This window comes from Parasteatoda tepidariorum, chromosome 5 (assembly GCF_043381705.1).
Source record: "Parasteatoda tepidariorum isolate YZ-2023 chromosome 5, CAS_Ptep_4.0, whole genome shotgun sequence".
NCBI classification, from domain to species: Eukaryota; Metazoa; Arthropoda; class Arachnida; order Araneae; family Theridiidae; genus Parasteatoda; species Parasteatoda tepidariorum.
In genome coordinates, this window is record NC_092208.1 from 33540528 (window position 1) to 33558872 (window position 18345).

Below are 18345 nucleotides of genomic sequence, written 5' to 3' on the forward strand. Positions count from 1 at the left end.
ACTTGTAGGGGGAGCCATTTTGTTAACCAAATGAGTAACTTATTCTAAAACAGCTACTTCTTGGCTCCTTTCAATACAATTTCCGAATATAATCACTAAAAACCAAAGTTTGGGATAATTTAAATGCACACGAGTAGACTGTATGTTATAGGAAAGCCCTCTAGCGGTATGTGAGGATCTTTCAGACCATGGGCTTGCTATGTCATTCTCAATCTTTATGATGTTCCCTACTTTGCCTCCAAGTTTGTAACCACTTTGCTAAATTACTCTGCATTAAATATTGTATCATTTCGAATATTCTTATGAAATGTTACTCTTCCAAATACTGTTACTACTTAAATTATTTTAAATTTTGTATTTATAACTGATTTAAACAAAAACAAGTTGTAATCTCTTCAGCTTGCTTATGTTTGGTTTGCTTCATGCTTTAAACCTTTAGAAATGTATTGAAATATTTATGCATAATGTGTTTTTAAATTCATGGAAAATGTATAATGCATAAACTGATTAACCTATATTGATTTTGTTAACTGCTGGCTTTCGTAGTAAGAGGCTTAACATTGATTAGTAAAGACAGGATTTTTATGAATCAAAAAATTCTTCAAACTGCTCTTAAAAGGCGAGAATGTCCCATTAAGCAGAATGTCCCTTTAAGCAGAATTAGATTGTCCCAATTTCAATCTAAATTTCCAATACCTTCCAAATCCAATATTGCTTAGGATTCAATCTAAATTCAATTTAAATTTCAAGAGTTAGTTCATTTCAATCTAAGAATCTCAATCTGAACCAATATTGATTTCAGAAATTTATATGAAATGTATATGCATAATATATTACATAAGGCGAAAACACAATACTCAATGAAATACAATACATACTATAATCATATTAGGAGAAGTTGAGATACAGTTTTTATTAGAGTTCGAAAGAAATGTAAAATGGTCAAAATTAACAATATTAATTTATAGGAGATATTAAAAATTGAAATATAACCGACAAAACTTTTAAATAACTTTCATATAAATAAGGGAAAAAGCTGAAATGTAGAAAAATTCCCTAGAATATAAAAAAAATATTTAAAAATATGAAATATGAAGGAAAAAAAGTTCAACAATGCGCAAAAATGCCATCTAAGGCACGAACACGGAGTAAAAATATAAACATCGCTTATCAAAATCCTTTATAATGATCCCTCTGTTCATTGTTAATAAAATTTGAGAAAAATTACATAGACTTTCAAACACCTTACCACTTAAGTGAATTTAAAACATCCCTCTCTCAAAGAAAATTAGTTCTTAACAAATATTTGTTCGGTAATTTTAGAAAAATGAGTTTAATAAATTTATTGGCTATTACTTTCAATTTCATTACTTGTCAATATGTTTTAATGCTTAAACACACAAAAAGTCATTTTCATAATTTGGTGCTATTTGTTGTACTCCAGAAAAACATTTTCTTTCTAGAAGATGTTTAGCTTGTCTGATTATTTCTTATTATATGAGCGTTGACAAAAATTTTCAAATACAAAAAAAATAAATTCATCAAAAATTAATCAAGAAAGAAAAATATTTTAAGGAAATTAATTAGAGAGGAACTGAAAATGCAGCTGCCTTAAACATAAGACTTAAGATGTTTTCTTTGAAATATTCTGCCCTGGGGTATTAAAGTTTGGCAATACTGATAAATACTGTAAATTACATTCTAAAGAAGTTATAAAAACAATTTTGAAAAATAATAAGTTTTCGCATAACAAATTACCACGATTCCGGAAACGGTTGCCACGTCAGTTACTAAACAATTATTTACATTATTTTAAATTACACAATTCTAATCAATTTAATTATTGAAATTATTAATTCATTTTTTACCTCAGAAAAAAATAATAGCCGTTATTTCGAGTGTCCCATGCTTAGTAAATGAAACAGCAGCTTTTTAGTGCTAAGTACTGTTTTAATAAGTCATGTCTGTTACCATGATTAGTTGTACGAATCTTTTTTCATGTGGATAATTTAATTTATTATTTGTTTTGTCAATATCAACTAGAATTTAATAGCTTTTTGTTATAGAATTATTAAGCTTCCTAAACTTTCGATCGTTAAAATGCATTCACCTTACCCTTTTAGCAGACCTGACATTTGCAAGGTTTCCTCTCAAAAATGTTTTAATTTGCATATTAAACATAATACACATTAAAATTTTCTTGGACGTATCCTTATTTACAAGAAAGAAGCAATTCCGGAAAATTCCATTACTTTATAGTAAATACATTTCCGGTAAAAAAAAACAACATAATGCTGGAAATAAAGCCAAAATATTCAGTATTTAAATCATTTATATATTAACGGCTAACTAAAAATTCTGGTTTTCGAAATTACCATTTTATTACCACACATTTATTAAAAATAGAAAACTGAAAAGTAAATTTAACCGTGATTATTTAAATTAATTAAGTAAGTAAATTTTATTAATAATAAAGGGTTGCCATGCTCTAAGGTATTACAAAATTACCAAATTTTACCATATTTATCGGATTTTAACGCATATAATAAAGCAATATTTTAGTGTTAATTTTCCAAAACCATTACCAAAGCGAATCGGTAAAAATTACTGTGCTTTTTGGTGTTCTTACAGATAGATAAAAAAACAAAATAAATTTTACTTTATTCTGGTAGTTTTGATCATACTTTTTCTCAGTGTATAACGTATAAATATTATAGAGATAATGCTGAAAGAGAAGATAATTTTCATTACATTAAGCCATGAAAAATTTATCCAAAAAAATAATAATAAATGCATAAAAACCATAAATAAAACATAAAATTATGAGCGTTTAAAGATTTTTAAAAATCACTGATTCTTATGAAACTGAATTAATTTTTTCAGTTATTTTTTCAATTTCTAAAAGACATGCAATATTGAAAATGTATATAAACAAAAATCTTTACCTGCGAAGATGAAAATTTTCTAAATTTCCACAAAAATTCTAGAGTAGCAACAGCAGCAGCTAGCATACCCCCGGCTAACAACACAACAAAGACACCACCAACATTGCTAAGTCCCAACTCTCGAACAGAACCAGATGGTTTCACAACACACTGGCCTCCACCTCTTTTTTCTTTCCACCAACGTTCTTCAAGAGTGTGAAGAACTCCTTCTTCTTGCAACTTCAGTATACCACCGGAAAGCCATGCACTTAAAGATCCATTTCCTGAAAATATGAATATGAAATTTGAAATATGAAATTTTTGATACACAACTATTAAAAAGTCACCAACACTATTTTACCAACTCTACCAAAAATGCTCAATCAAAATGCTTCGATTATCTGTTACAAAAGACGTTTTTGATTTATAATAGAGTATCAAAACGTTTAAGCCAGTGATAAAATTTTTATGCCAGATTTGCACTCAGAGAATTTAACTTTTCCTAGTAGTCAGAAAAGGTAAAATCTTAATGAGGAAGATCACACTATCATTTCCATTTCGAAATGTTGACCTTTTCTGAATCTTTCATTTCGATAACAAAGAGGTTTGATTAGAAACCCATTCCTAAAAATGTCGAATTACGCCGCTAGAGCCACTCACCTATTATGAACTTTTTCCTCGTGTGCTTCTAAACAGGTCATAATTGGGAAGTTCTGTTAGCCACGCATGACAAAAGAACTTTATATTTAGGGAACGGATAAACTAGTTTTAAATTGTTTAATTAAGGTATTTTAGTTAAAGTAGTGGATTCTGAATAAATTTTGTTAATAAAAAATTACTTTTTTCAAAACATTTTAAAAATTAAAAACTTTTGCACCCATGTGCACCCAAATGTTTTCGGAAAGTATTGGAAAATTCTGTTTTACTATTAAATATTTTATCTAAAATAGTATTCTCGAGCCAATAAGTGTGTGAACTGCAAACTTCTGAATTCTTTCGTATCATCTAAATTTATTTTGAAAACATTTATCCAAAAATATTTACAAAACTACTTGTGGGAATATTAGTGAAAACTTTCTTTGCTTCAATTAGCAGCATAATAATTAATTAAATAATCGCTTTATCAAATATATCTAAAGTTCAAATATATATATATATATATATATNATACATCCATTCATTCATCTATATATATTACTTTTATTTATAATTAGTAACTAAACAAACATGTTATAAATCAGGTTTCACCCCTTTTGACTGTCACACCCATGTATAAATTAATGGTTCTGGATGCTAGTTGAATGTTAAATACAATATGAGGTGCATGAAAACACAACACTTAGGACAAGGCTGTCGAGGAAAGAAAGGGTCCCATTAGCTAATAACATTTCAAAAGCAAATCTGAAATACTAAGCATTTATTAAGCTGCAAAAAAAACATTGGAAAGACAAATTTACAGCAGTGTACAAACAGAAAGGCACAAGGGATGTTATCCGAGGCATCTAGCCAAAATGAGCAACCACTCTACATTCAATGACACTGCACTTGAATTTAATTTCTGTTTGAATTAGATGTTTTTTAGATAAGATAAATTTAATAATGAAGTTTTTTATACTCTCAATATGTTTGATTTTATAAAAACAGTTAATATAAGTTTTTTCAAATACTATTGTTTTCGCTTATAAAACTTGACATTTACTTATTATTCAAAAAGTAATTTAAAATTCGGATTTAAAATTTATCCCAATTCTACTCTTGTGGTTAGGTTGTGTCTTAAACCTACTATCTTTTTATCCTATTTTGAATATTTAACCTAACCTCTAACCTTGAAGTTAGCTCCAAGCGTCCAATTACCTCTGCCCATCTTTGCAAACCTGTAATCGCTGAAGCAGTAAGTAATTGACTAGAATATATGAATTACGTTTTTGTAATTAATACTTAACACGAATCCTCAAAATAAATATAGAATTTACATAGAATATTACATAAAAAGATAACCAACAGTTATGTTTTATATAAAACCTATAAAAATTTTATTTATACAGTTCTCGAAAAAAAACGGAATACCCTGAATAACTTTTGATCTATCAATCAGATTTTCACTGGCAAGGACTCAATGTTTCAAGGGGGCTACTTCAAATATGCTATTTGATTAGTGCAAAAGATATTTTAAGTTAGAAATCAGACACAAAAGCGTATTTTTTCTGAATAAACATACATATTTTTAGACGGTTTCAAAATTCTAACCCCCAAAATCTAGTGGGTAGCAGTGTGTTGAGAAATAGTTTGGTTATTTAGTCTGGTCATAATTTGGTCATCCCCTTAATTTGGTCAAGAGAATGATCTAAAATTTGGACCCTCGGAAGTGAATTAAAAAAAATTTCATGCATTTATAAAATCAGTTTATCCAAATATAATTCTGTTCAAAAAATAACTTTTAGTACAGATTCTTAAATTTTTCAAAAATTACTGTCAAAAAACTTTCGAATTGTAAGGCATTCAATTTTTAATATCATTTTAAAGTTTTTTTGACAAAATAAAAAATTATTTTTTAAGTGACTTAAATTTTTGCACACAATTATAAAATTCGCTTATCCAAAGTTAATTCCATGCAAAAATTTACTTTCGGTAAATATTTATTATTTTATACTATTTTTTTTAATAATAATCGAAAACATTTTGAATTGTAGGGTATACAACTTTTTAAGTCATTTTAAAGAATTTAGATTTTCATGGCGAATTACAAAATTGGGGTGAAATCTATCAAATAGTTCATGAGAAATCCAATTTTAAACACGCGACTTTTTTATCTCAATTTAATTACCTAATTTCTTAAACACATATAAGCCATACCAGGAATGACACAATACAAACACAGTCAACACAGAACTTTATTCTGATAAAGATGTCTAGTTGGTGACAGTGACACTAAACTACCTTTCTTTGTAGCTATACCATAACTCTTGTGATCTAACAAGCCTCCGATCTGTGTGAGGTTACACTCCCTCTCGGTCAGGTATTGAATAGAGGCTGCCTCCATGAGATAAGCATAATTTCCCTCATAAACTCTCTCCTTGCCTGCCTCGTTGCTCTTCATCAGAACTTCTTTATTGGCGCTCATGTACTCCCACATTTTATGAAAGGTCGGAATAGAAGAACTCTGAAAGTTCGACAGTAATATTCAGTAGAAATACTCACTTTATTAAATTTGTAAGCTTTTACACTTGTATTGAATCAAAACTGTAAGCTTTCAAATTACATTTAAATGAAATATTCTAATTTAAAATTTCTAAAACGAGCCAAGATTTTATTTAAAATTTGATATTTAATGTATTTTTAAAAATCTTGAAATTTATTTTTCCTACTGCATTATTAACTCTATGCACATTAACTCCATTACCGAGCATTTAGCGAAATATTTTTTCGTGCCTTGATAATTAATAATTTATATCATCGATATAAAAGCAAAATATACAGTTATTGATTCATTTATTTAAAACAAAGGAAAACTGTATTATTAAAGTCTGCACAATTCGCGAGACACTTCAGGGACTTTCTTATTAGATAATTCCAAATTGTAACTCTTTCTCCTGAATTTTTTCAGTTACCTCAACGTTAATACTTCGTTATTAATTTTATTTCTTCCTCTACTTTTTTTTAATTTTAATTCGTAATATCTTATGAACAAAATCTCTATTTCAAAGGTAATTTTTAAAATAAGAACATGTAAAATGAAGCAAATTCTTAGATGCAGATAAAGAAACTGACGGAAGTAAGGAAGTGGGAATTCACAATGTAATAACTTGGTAATTCTTTTCCCTATTCGTTGCAGATTTGATTTTAATGACTCGTTTAAATACTGTTGCAATAAAATGCAACTTTCTGCTACGTTCAATATTACAATACTCATTTCTATAAGGTGTGGTAGTGAATCGGCTTTGTTGGTTAACTTTACTTACTTTGTTGTTATTGTTTCTAATGCTACTTGCCAATACCAACAAGCCTTAGTGAAGCAAAGTGAATTTAAGGCAGAGGGAGTGTTTCTTGTTTTTCAGTGGTGCAATCTATTTTCAAAAATTCGACTTCAGCCACACACACGTCACAGACCGTTCATTGGGTGAACCCTTTCATACATCCATTCATTCATCCTCAGATCGTAATTTTTATCTAAACCGGAGAACAGTCAAACTCTAATTCAGTACCCTCAGAGGTATCATTTGTTATGGGAACATGAAGGAGTTTGTGACTTGACAGATTTAACGTGCACCAGTCACCATTTACTACACGGAGAGTCTTTGGCCGGCGGATATCGAACTCACGAACTCTTGGACATGGGCCCAACTCCCGACTAACCAGGCTATTCCTACCTTACTTATTTACGTGCTTTAAATACAGCAAACATTTTTCGATTTATTATTCAAGCAGAAAAAAAAATTATTTCCCAAAAATAAAGTCTTTTAGGTACCCGCTATCCATCCTACGCCCTCGGCATGTCTTCTATTATTATCGCCCATATCAAGCTACAGCATCTTCCAAAGAACTGTTGCCACTTCTATAAAATGCCATCACAAAAGACGCTCTCGCTCTCGTTTACTGCTCATTGCAATTAAAAATATTTTTTTAGTTTTCTAAAGTATGGCTCAAGCATAGTCCTTCCTCCTTTCAGTTAAAAACAAAACAAGCACTGACGCCGAATCGTCCAATTTCCGGTCACACCTTGCATCTGTACCTACAAGAGCTATAAGTGTACCTAAACAATCCTTAAATTTGGTGTTCAGAAGTTAAATTTTAAAAACCTTCTTTTACCATATTACCAAAACCTTAAGCTTATACTAAAGAATAATAGAATGTTCTATATTACTTAATGTTTGTTTTTTTTTAACATAGGCAAAAGCAATGTGAAAAATCATATTCAAAGTCTTTTCCACTTCAAAGGGATAATAAAAAATTATACTCGTTTTTTTTATAAATATAAATTAAATTTAATTGATGAAATTGAAAGAATTTTTAATGAATTTGCTGTAGCCACATTAGTTACTAAATTATTTCTGATATGGTTACAAACAAAAAATATTTCAGGCTTGAGTGAGACAAATCCATGATATCAATTTCCATTTAATTCAAAGTTTCAGTAACTCAAATAATTGAGTCAAAGAAGTATAAAAAATCGACTGTAGCTAACTTACCTGAAAAAAGGTTCGCGTTGATCCACTTTCTAAGCAACCGTATTTAATTTTAGTTTGTTTTATTAAATCTTTGTAGGATTCAATGGGATAGACAACTCTTTCTACAGTTAGAAATGCAGCTAAGTTGGCAGTGTAAGACGAAATCATGATCAATGTAAAAAAATACCAAATTCCTGATATAGTTCTGGTGGATGAAGACCTGAAATTAATACAAATAAAGAATTATTTTTCATAAAGACTTTTAACATAAAATTAAGTCAGATTTTTCATTATAGATTTCTCTAGTTACGTAGATACTCAAGAATAATTTGCAAATACATTTCATAAAAAGAATCTGGCAAACTGCAAGTTAGAAGTTGTAACGTATAGCATATACCTATATCAAAAATGGTTCAAAAATATACACCTATACCAGACCTGGATAGTCTTGTCGGTACGGCGCTGGGCCCATGTCCGAGAGTTCATGGGTTCAGACCCCGCCGGCCGAAGACTCCCCGAGTAGTAAAATGGTGACTGATGCACGTTGAATCTGTCGAGTCACAAAGTCCTCCAGGTTTCGATAGCAAATCAGTACCTCTGGAGGTACTGGATTGGAGATCGATCGTTCTCTGATCCAGGTCAAAAATTACGATCTGTGGATGAATGAATGGATGTATGAATGGGTCCGCCCTATTAACGGGTGTGACGTGTGTGTGGCTTAAGACGAATTCTTGGCCATAGATGGCGCCACTGAAAAAACAAGAAACGCACCCTCTGCCTTAAATTTGCTCGGTTTCACCTTACAGGCTTGCTAGTGTGGCAAGTGGCATTAGAAACAACAACAAAAATAGTTTTGGAAATTTCTCAATTATGAACATAGATGTTTCTTGAACATAGATTGATTGGTACTCAATTATTACAGAGTGCTAATCAGGACGGCCTACATTATTCTCTTCAATAGAACTGATCCGTAAGAATTTTAGACCTATCCTGCCCTGATGCAATGGTTATAAATATCCAACCATTTATTATTTTCAATTTACACTACCAAAGAACTAAACGAAGCTCTCATTTACAGATTTAAGAATATGTCATGTCTCACCAAAAATATAAACAAAATCACGCATAAATAAAGTAAAATTTCCTTTTGGCAATATCTCGTGTGTCACATTATTTTATAACATTTTCATCGTGTTAATACATTGTAGTGCAACATCATATCGATATTAATTTGTATAAATACAGTTTTTGCAAGAAATTTTTTCATGTTCATGCAATATTGTGAACACATTTTTCACATGCGAATTTGCTGTCTATCATGGAAATTTTGACCGTGAAGATTTTGTCCGTGTATTTATTCACATAATATTTTGATCATCTGATTAAATATTTGTCTACTTTAGATAATTTTTTATGCCTTGTTTTTTTCCATTCCTGTGAAAGTAATTCTCCCAAACAGCACTCAGTCCAGTTATTAAGAAAAATTGGAGATAAATAATAACTTAATGAGTAATAAAAGAAGGAAAAAAAATTCTTCACCCAAAATTGATATCAAATTAATTTCTTATGCTTACTATTTTCAGCCAAGCATTTATAAATATTTTATGCCTATACTAATCATAATATATAAAATGATTTAAAACAGCGATTTAAAATTGTTTTTCTTAAGGAAGCTTTTCAATTTAAAATGTTGATTTCGACGGTAGTATTCTTTTTTATAGAGCTTTAAGTCACCAAATTATTGTTGATGCCAAAGATATGCTTAATTAATTTAGGTAAGGAGGTAATATTTTTATGGCCTCTGTGGTAATATTTTTATGGCCTCTTGAAGCGAAATAGAATTGCTTAAACGTATATAAAAAATTTATTGAAACAGAATCCCAAACAAATAAACTCCCCTCCTAATATTATCTAATATTATCTAAAATTATTAATTAAAAGGAATGATTTTATCAGAACGTATCCATTTTTCCTACAAAATTTATCTAAAACTATTAATAATTACCTTGGAGCTACTTCACAGCCTTGCTGCATAAGTGAAGCTATTGTAAACCACATACTGTTCAATATAGTGAAACAATTTTCTTCTATTTTCTCATCTTGTCGACAAGGATTTATGTTCTCCCACTCATACGGGCTCAGCCTACCAACCAGAAACAGGATGAAGCTGACACCCGTGAACGCCATCATCACAAAAAACCATACTTCCGTCGAAAAAGGTGATAAAAACGAAAAGAGAGATTTTACTTTCTCGGTTGGCTTCTTGAACAAAATGCTAATCCCTGTATTCATAAATGGATGCGAAAAGTCCAGAACTTTTTCACGGTCAGAAGTGATTGTCACATCAGCTACGGCCATGTCAGCAACCTAAGAGTAGACGGTAAAAATAATCCCCATATAAATAAATTAAAAAACTGGGTTATATTTTTAATTAAATTTCACCATCTCAAAAATATAATTCAAAAAGATTATTTGAAAATTTTTAAATACTATTCTTAGTTTTATTTGTTAATAAATTGCAGCACTAAAGTCTGGGGTGGTGATTACAAAACAAATTTTATTCCTATTATGTCGTCTGATCGTTGTGTTACGGTTTCCAGTAGAACAATGATATCAAGGAGTTAAGGTGTACGGTATCGGTTCTCGTTAAACTGGTCTACTGTGAAACGCTTCCCCCTATATTTTGGTTGCAGCTTCCCCCTATATTTTGAGAATCAAAAATCCGAGTTCATCAAAAAAGAATATGCTTATTTAGAAAAGGTACGTTTTGTGTCTTGCTTCGTAACTTAAAATATAGTCTAAATTAATTAATTTACATATTTGAAATCGCAATCTCGAACCATNATTTTTTCAGTTACCTCAACGTTAATACTTCGTTATTAATTTTATTTCTTCCTCTACTTTTTTTTAATTTTAATTCGTAATATCTTATGAACAAAATCTCTATTTCAAAGGTAATTTTTAAAATAAGAACATGTAAAATGAAGCAAATTCTTAGATGCAGATAAAGAAACTGACGGAAGTAAGGAAGTGGGAATTCACAATGTAATAACTTGGTAATTCTTTTCCCTATTCGTTGCAGATTTGATTTTAATGACTCGTTTAAATACTGTTGCAATAAAATGCAACTTTCTGCTACGTTCAATATTACAATACTCATTTCTATAAGGTGTGGTAGTGATGCTACTTGCCAATACCAGCAAGCCTTAGTGAAGCAAAATGAATTTAAGGCAGAGGGAGTGTTTCTTGTTTTTCAGTGGTGCAATCTATTTTCAAAAATTCGACTTCAGCCACACACACGTCACAGACCGTTCATTGGGTGAACCCTTTCATACATCCATTCATTCATCCTCAGATCGTAATTTTTATCTAAACCAGAGAACGGTCAAACTCTAATTCAGTACCCTCAGAGGTATCATTTGTTATGGGAACATGAAGGACTCTGTGACTCGACAGATTTAACGTGCACCAGTCACCATTTACTGCACGGAGAGTCTTTGGCCGGCGGATCTCGAACTCAGGAACTCTTGAACATGGGCCCAACTCCCTACTAACCAGGCTATTCCTACCTTTCTTATTTACGTGCTTTAAATACAGCAAACATTTATCGATTTATTATTCAAGCAGAAAAAAAATTTATTTCCCAAAAATAAAGTCTTTTAGGTGCCCACTATCCATCCTACGCCCTCGGCATGTCTCCTATTATTATCGCCCATATCATGCTACAGTATCTTCCAAAGAACTGTTGCCACTTCTATAAAATGCCATCACAAAAGACGCTCTCGCTCTCGTTGACTGCTCATTGCAATTAAAAATATTTTTTAAATTTTCTAAAATATGGCTCAATCATAGTCCTCTCCTGCTTTTCGTTAAAAAACAAAACGAGCCCTGTCACCGAATCGTCTAATTTTCGGCCATACCTTGCATTTGTACCTGCAAGAGCTATAAGTGTACTAAAACAATCCTTAAATTTTGAGTTCAAAAGTTAAATTTTAAAGCCTTCATTTACCGTAATATCAAACCTTTAAGCTTATACTAAAGAATAATAGAACTCTGTATATTATTTAATGTTTTTCTTAACATAGGCTAAAACAAAGTGAAAAATCATATTCAAAATCTTTTCCTCGTCAAAAGGATAAATAAAAAATTATACTCGTTTTTTTTAATAAATATGAATTAAATTTAATTGATGACATTTAAAATTTTTTAAGGAATTTGCTATAGTCTTTGGTACTAAAATATTTCTGACATAGGTACAAACAAAAATATTTCAGGCGTGAGTGAGACAAAACCATGGAATCAATTTCCATTTAATTCAAAGTTTCAGTAACTCAAATAGTTAAGTTAAAGAAGTGTAAAGAATCGACCAGAGCTAACTTACTTGAAAAAAGGTTCGCGTTGATCCACTTTCTAGACAACCATACTTAATTTTAGTTTGTTTTATTAAATCTTTGTAGGATTCAATGGGATAGACAACTCTCTCTACAGTTAGAAATGCAGCTAAGTTGGCAGTGTAAGACGAAATCATGATTAATGTAAAAAAATACCAAATTCCTGATATAGTTCTGGTGGATGAAGACCTGAAATTAATACAAATATAGAATTATTTTTCGTAAAGACTTTTAACATGAAATCAAGTCAGATTTTTCATTATAGATTTCTCTAGTTACGTATATACTCAAAAATAATATGTAAATGCATTTCATAAAAAGAATCTGGCAAACTGCAAGTTTAGAAGTTGTAACGTATAGCATATACCTATATCAAAAATGGCCCAAAAATATACCTATACCAAACCGGGATAGCCTGGTTGGTAGGGCGCTGGGCCCATGTCCGAAAGTTCATGGGTTCAGACCCTGCCGGCCGAAGACTCCCCGTGTAGTAAAATGGTGACTGATGCACGTTAAATCTGTCGAGTCGCAAAGTCCTTCATGTTCCGATAACAAATCAATACCTCTGGGAGTACTGGATTGGAGATCGATCGTTCTCTGATCCAGGTCAAAAATTACGATCTGTGGATGAATGAATGGATGTATGAATGGGTCCGCCCTATAAACGGGTGTGACGTGTGTGTGGCTTAAGACGAATTCTTGGTCATAGATGGCGCCATTGAAAAAACAAGGAACGCACCCTCTGCCTTAAATTTGCTCGGTTTCACCAAGCAGGTTTGCTAGTGTGGCAAATGGCATTAGAAACAACAACAACAAAAATAGTTTTGGAAATTCCTCAATTATGAACATAGATGTTTGTTGAGCATGGATTGATTGATACTCAATTATTACAGAGTGCTAATCATGACGGCCTACATTGTTCTCTTCAATAGAATTGATCCATAAGAATTTTAGTACTATCCTGCCCTGATGCAATGGTTATTAAATATCCAACCATTTATTATTTTCAATTTACACTAACTAAACGAAGCTCTCATTTATAGATTTAAGAATATGATATGTCTCACCAAAAATATAAACAAAATCACGAATAAATAAAGTAAACTTTCTTTTGGACAATATCTCGTGTGTCACATTATTTTATAACATTTTCATCGTGTTAATACTTTGTAGTGCAACATCATATCGATATTAATTTGTATAAATACAGTTTTTGCAAGACATTTTTTTATGTTTATGCAATATTGTGAACGCATTTTTCACTTGCGAATTTGCTGTCTAACATAGAAATTTTGCCCGTGAAGATTTTATCCGTGAATTTATTCACATAATATTTTGATCATCTGAATAAATATTTGTCTACTTTAGATCATTTCTTATACCTTGCTTTTTTCCATTCCAGTGAAAGTAATTCTCCCAACAGCACTCAGTCCAGTTATTAAGAAAAATTGGAGATAAATGCTAAATTAATGAGTAATAAAAGAAGAAAAAATTCTTCCCATTAAATTGATATCAAATTAATATCTTATGCTTTCTATTTTCAGCCAAACATTTATAAGTATTTCATGTCTATACTAATCATAATATATAAAATGATTTAAAACAGCGATTTAAAATTGTTTTTCTTAAGGAAGCTTTTCAATTTAAAATGTTGATTTCGACGGTAGTATTCTTTTTTATAGAGCTTTAAGTCACCAAATTATTGCTGATGCCAAAGATATGTTTAATTAATTTAGGTAAGAAGTACTGTGGTAACATTTGTATGGCCTCTAGAAACGAAATAATCCCATTTATACGTACATAACGAATTTATTGAAAAAGAATCCCAAGCAAATAAACACCCACCCATTAAATATTAGTTAAAATGAATAGTTTTGTCAGAACTGATCCATTTTTCCTACAAATTTTATCTGAAACTATTAATAATTACCTTGGAGCTACTTCACAGCCCTGCTGCATAAGTGATGCTATTGTAAACCACATACTGTTCAATATAGTGAAACAATTTTCTTCGATTTTCTCATCTTGTCGACAAGGATTTATGTTCTCCCACTCATATGGGCTCAGTCTACCGACCAGAAACAGGATGAAGCTGACACCCGTGAACGCCATCATCACAAAAAACCATACTTCCGTCGAAAAAGGTGATAAAAACGAAAAGAGAGATTTTACTTTCTCGGTTGGCTTCTTGAACAAAATGCTAATCCCTGTATTCATAAATGGATGCGAAAAGTCCAGAACTTTTTCACGGTCAGAAGTGATTGTCACATCAGCTACGGCCATGTCAGCAACCTAAGAGTAGACGGTAAAAATAATCCCCATATAAATAAATTAAAAAACTGGGTTATATTTTTAATTAAATTTCACCATCTCAAAAATATAATTCAAAAAGATTATTTGAAAATTTTTAAATACTATTCTTAGTTTTATTTGTTAATAAATTGCAGCACTAAAGTCTGGGGTGGTGATTACAAAACAAATTTTATTCCTATTATGTCGTCTGATCGTTGTGTTACGGTTTCCAGTAGAACAATGATATCAAGGAGTTAAGGTGTACGGTATCGGTTCTCGTTAAACTGGTCTACTGTGAAACGCTTCCCCCTATATTTTGGTTGCAGCTTCCCCCTATATTTTGAGAATCAAAAATCCGAGTTCATCAAAAAAGAATATGCTTATTTAGAAAAGGTACGTTTTGTGTCTTGCTTCGTAACTTAAAATATAGTCTAAATTAATTAATTTACATATTTGAAATCGCAATCTCGAACCATTTAGATTGAATTCTAGAACATTAAGGTCGAGTCATTAGATCAAAAGCTATTCAGAATGGTCCGTTTTTTTTTTTGTACTGCATATTAACAAAAACAAATTGTCGTCACAACAGCGATATATATTAAATACCTTAAATAAAGTGACACTTGCTAAAGTCATAACTCTTTCTCCCAAAACAAAAGTTTATACACTGAAGAGCCAAAAAAACTGGTACAGACATGAGTACGCAAATAAAGGGGTGTGGAGCCAATCAAAGTACAGCGCTGCGATCGGCAACGCGTATATTAGACAGCGAGTGTCTAGCACAGTTCTTAGATCGGTTACTGCTGCTACAATGCCAGGTTATACAGATTTAAGTGAGTTTGAACGTGGTGTTATAGTCGGCGCACGGGAGATGGGACATAGCATCTCCGAGATAGCAATGAAATTTGGATTTTCACGTACGACCATTTCACGAGTATACCGTGAGTATCGGAAATCCACCAAAATCCCCAGACATGAACATTATTGAACATATTTGGGATGCCTTGCAACGTGATGTTCAGAAGATATCCCCACCCCCTCTTACTCCCACTGGTTTATGGACAGCCCTGCAGGATTCATGGTGTCAATTATCTCCAGCACTACTTCACACATTGATCGAATCCATGCCACGTCGTGTTGCGGCACTGCAGCGTGCTCGTGGGGGCCCTACACGATAGTAGGCAGGTATACCAGTTTTTTTGGCTCTTCAGTGTACGAGCGTGCCTGCAACAACTATTATAATCAGTTTAACTGCTTTTTAGGATACTTGAAAGAAAACCACATTTTTTTCTCTTTGTTAGAATTTGGTAAAGGAAAACGATAGTAATTTTCAAATGCTTAAAATTAATCTTTTCTTTTAAATTTTCTGTTTATAAGCCAAAGAGTTCGTGATTTGACTAAAATGATTTTTAAAGATTTTACCCCACGCAAAACTTCCCCAACCATGCCATTCCATATTCCTCTAGCTTTATCAACTTCATATCCGTGCTTACTATCTTCAACTTCCCGGATTTCATACGAGAATTTCAACTTGTGCGATAACTCTTCTATAAGATCAATGCTGAATCCTTCATATCTTTCATTGCCACTCAGTTGTTTCGAGGAATACTTCAACATAGCAAATGGCTTGGCCTGTAAGCAAAGTTTATGTTAATATTTGCCAACCTTAAAACGTTTTGTAATATTAAGGAACTAAGTTATAATTCATGCAAGGCTTAAAATTTTATGCACAGTTAAAAAGTTATAATTCATGCAAGGCTTAAAATTTTATGCACAGTTAAAAATCAATTATACATATACTGGTGAAAATTCTTTTAGTCATTGAATCTTAAAATCAGTTAAATTTACTGCTATTTTAATGTTAAGAAAGGGGAACATAGTTTTCATTAAAGTTTAGAATCCTTGAAAAAGACTTTCACTAGGAAAAATTCACCTATTCGCCTTAAATTAAGTAAAGTTATCATTTACACAGAAGAACTTGCTATATATGAAAACAAATATTTTCAATAATTAAAAAAAATATGAAAGTATTTGAAATTGCAAATTAAGCGAAATTTTCTACAAGTTCTACCTTGGCAGAATTTCTTAAAAATATTTTAAACAATTTTTACTATTAATATAAAGAAAGCTAGTTAAAGATAGGCCAAACGTTTTATAAGAATTAATAACTTTTATAAGCTCATAAGAATTATGAAAATCGCATGTTATTTTGTTAATGCTGTAATTTAATATTGTTTAAGATTGTAGATATCGCTTATCACTAAGTTCTTCAATTTTTGTTTTTAATAAAAAGCAGAAATTTGCACTAGGATAATGTTTAAATTGACACTTTAATAAAATTTTTAACAAATATAACAAACATACTAGTGTGAAAGTTCACCAATGTTTTGAATGGTTCAGAAATTCTTACTAATATTGTCGTTATAATATATTTCCGATTCGAAAATTGATAAGTTGTGGCAACCTCTGGTGTTATCAACTTTGTGATATTTATATGTCTCCCAGGACCAACTGTACCAATCTGCAATAATAAAATTAACTAAAGTAAAATATATATATATATATACTGATTTATTAAATTAACACTATTTAGTTTAAAATAGAAAATCGTATTCTGATGCAGAATGTAATTCGTTAAATAGAGTTTATTATTAATTTCGGGCACCAAAACAAAAAATCTATTCCTTTTTCTGTTATCCTTATCTTGATAAAATTACTTTAGGAAATAGTTTTAATATGCAACGACGCAAAAATATCCAAAACCAGAAAATATTTGCACTTTTATTCGGAAATTAAAAATACCATGAATTTTGAACGAATTAGTTTAGTTGTGTGTCTGAAAATATCATTGTTTGAAATTATATTTTGCAGTTGTTTTTAAAACTTGGTTTCAATAGTAATTAAAATCAAAATGCATTCAAAGATTTGTTTTTATATATATTCTCTCCACATTTTTGTCCAAAATTTATATAGTTTTCCTCATAAGCTTTCACGAAGCAAACTTTCTGACATTAGTTTTTACGTAACAAATCATACCAAGCTCTGGTGACTGAATTACTCTTGTGCAGTTTCCAAGAAAAAATGTAGCTTTGACATTTTTTAAACTGAAAATTCGAGGAAAGTGGGACATTGATAAATAAATAAATGAAAAATAATATTTTCATAAAAATGACATTGTCACTGAAAACACTTTCTGATTTAAAATATTATTTAATTTTGACAGAACCACCAAACAAATAATGCTTGAATGATTCGTTGATTCGAGGTTTGTTATTAATTAAACGGAAGTTTTCACATTAATTTTAAGCAGAGAAAAAGAAAAATTTGTCAAATCTTTAAGCGGTAAGTATTGGCTGTTTAAATTGGATCCCGACGGCAGTATATTTGATATAAAAATTGTTATAATAAAATTTATCGATGTATACATTAAGGATTACGACATAAAGTAGCATAATAATTATGCTCATAATAATAAAAAAAGTTTCAAAGTATCAAAATTTTAATAAATTAAAATTCAATAGACTTTTAAGCATTGAAATTGATATAATATTAACGTGATGAATATTATATATA

The 18345-nt window shown here is 30.7% G+C and overlaps 1 protein-coding gene across 2 annotated transcripts in view; it reads right to left on the bottom strand.

The window, feature by feature from the left end:
* The window catches only part of LOC107450784 (glutamate receptor ionotropic, kainate 2), a 38678-nt gene that overhangs the window by 3643 nt on the left and 16690 nt on the right, over positions 1–18345 (bottom strand). For both annotated transcript variants that reach the window (XM_043046359.2, XM_043046360.2), the window contains exons 9-14: positions 17183–17293; positions 16195–16404; positions 14411–14772; positions 12471–12669; positions 5862–6084; positions 2946–3208 (exon numbers count right to left, since the gene is read on the bottom strand). In XM_043046359.2, coding sequence (XP_042902293.1) covers positions 2946–3208; positions 5862–6084; positions 12471–12669; positions 14411–14772; positions 16195–16404; positions 17183–17293 — 1368 coding nt within the window. The remainder of the gene's footprint in view (positions 1–2945; positions 3209–5861; positions 6085–12470; positions 12670–14410; positions 14773–16194; positions 16405–17182; positions 17294–18345) is intronic.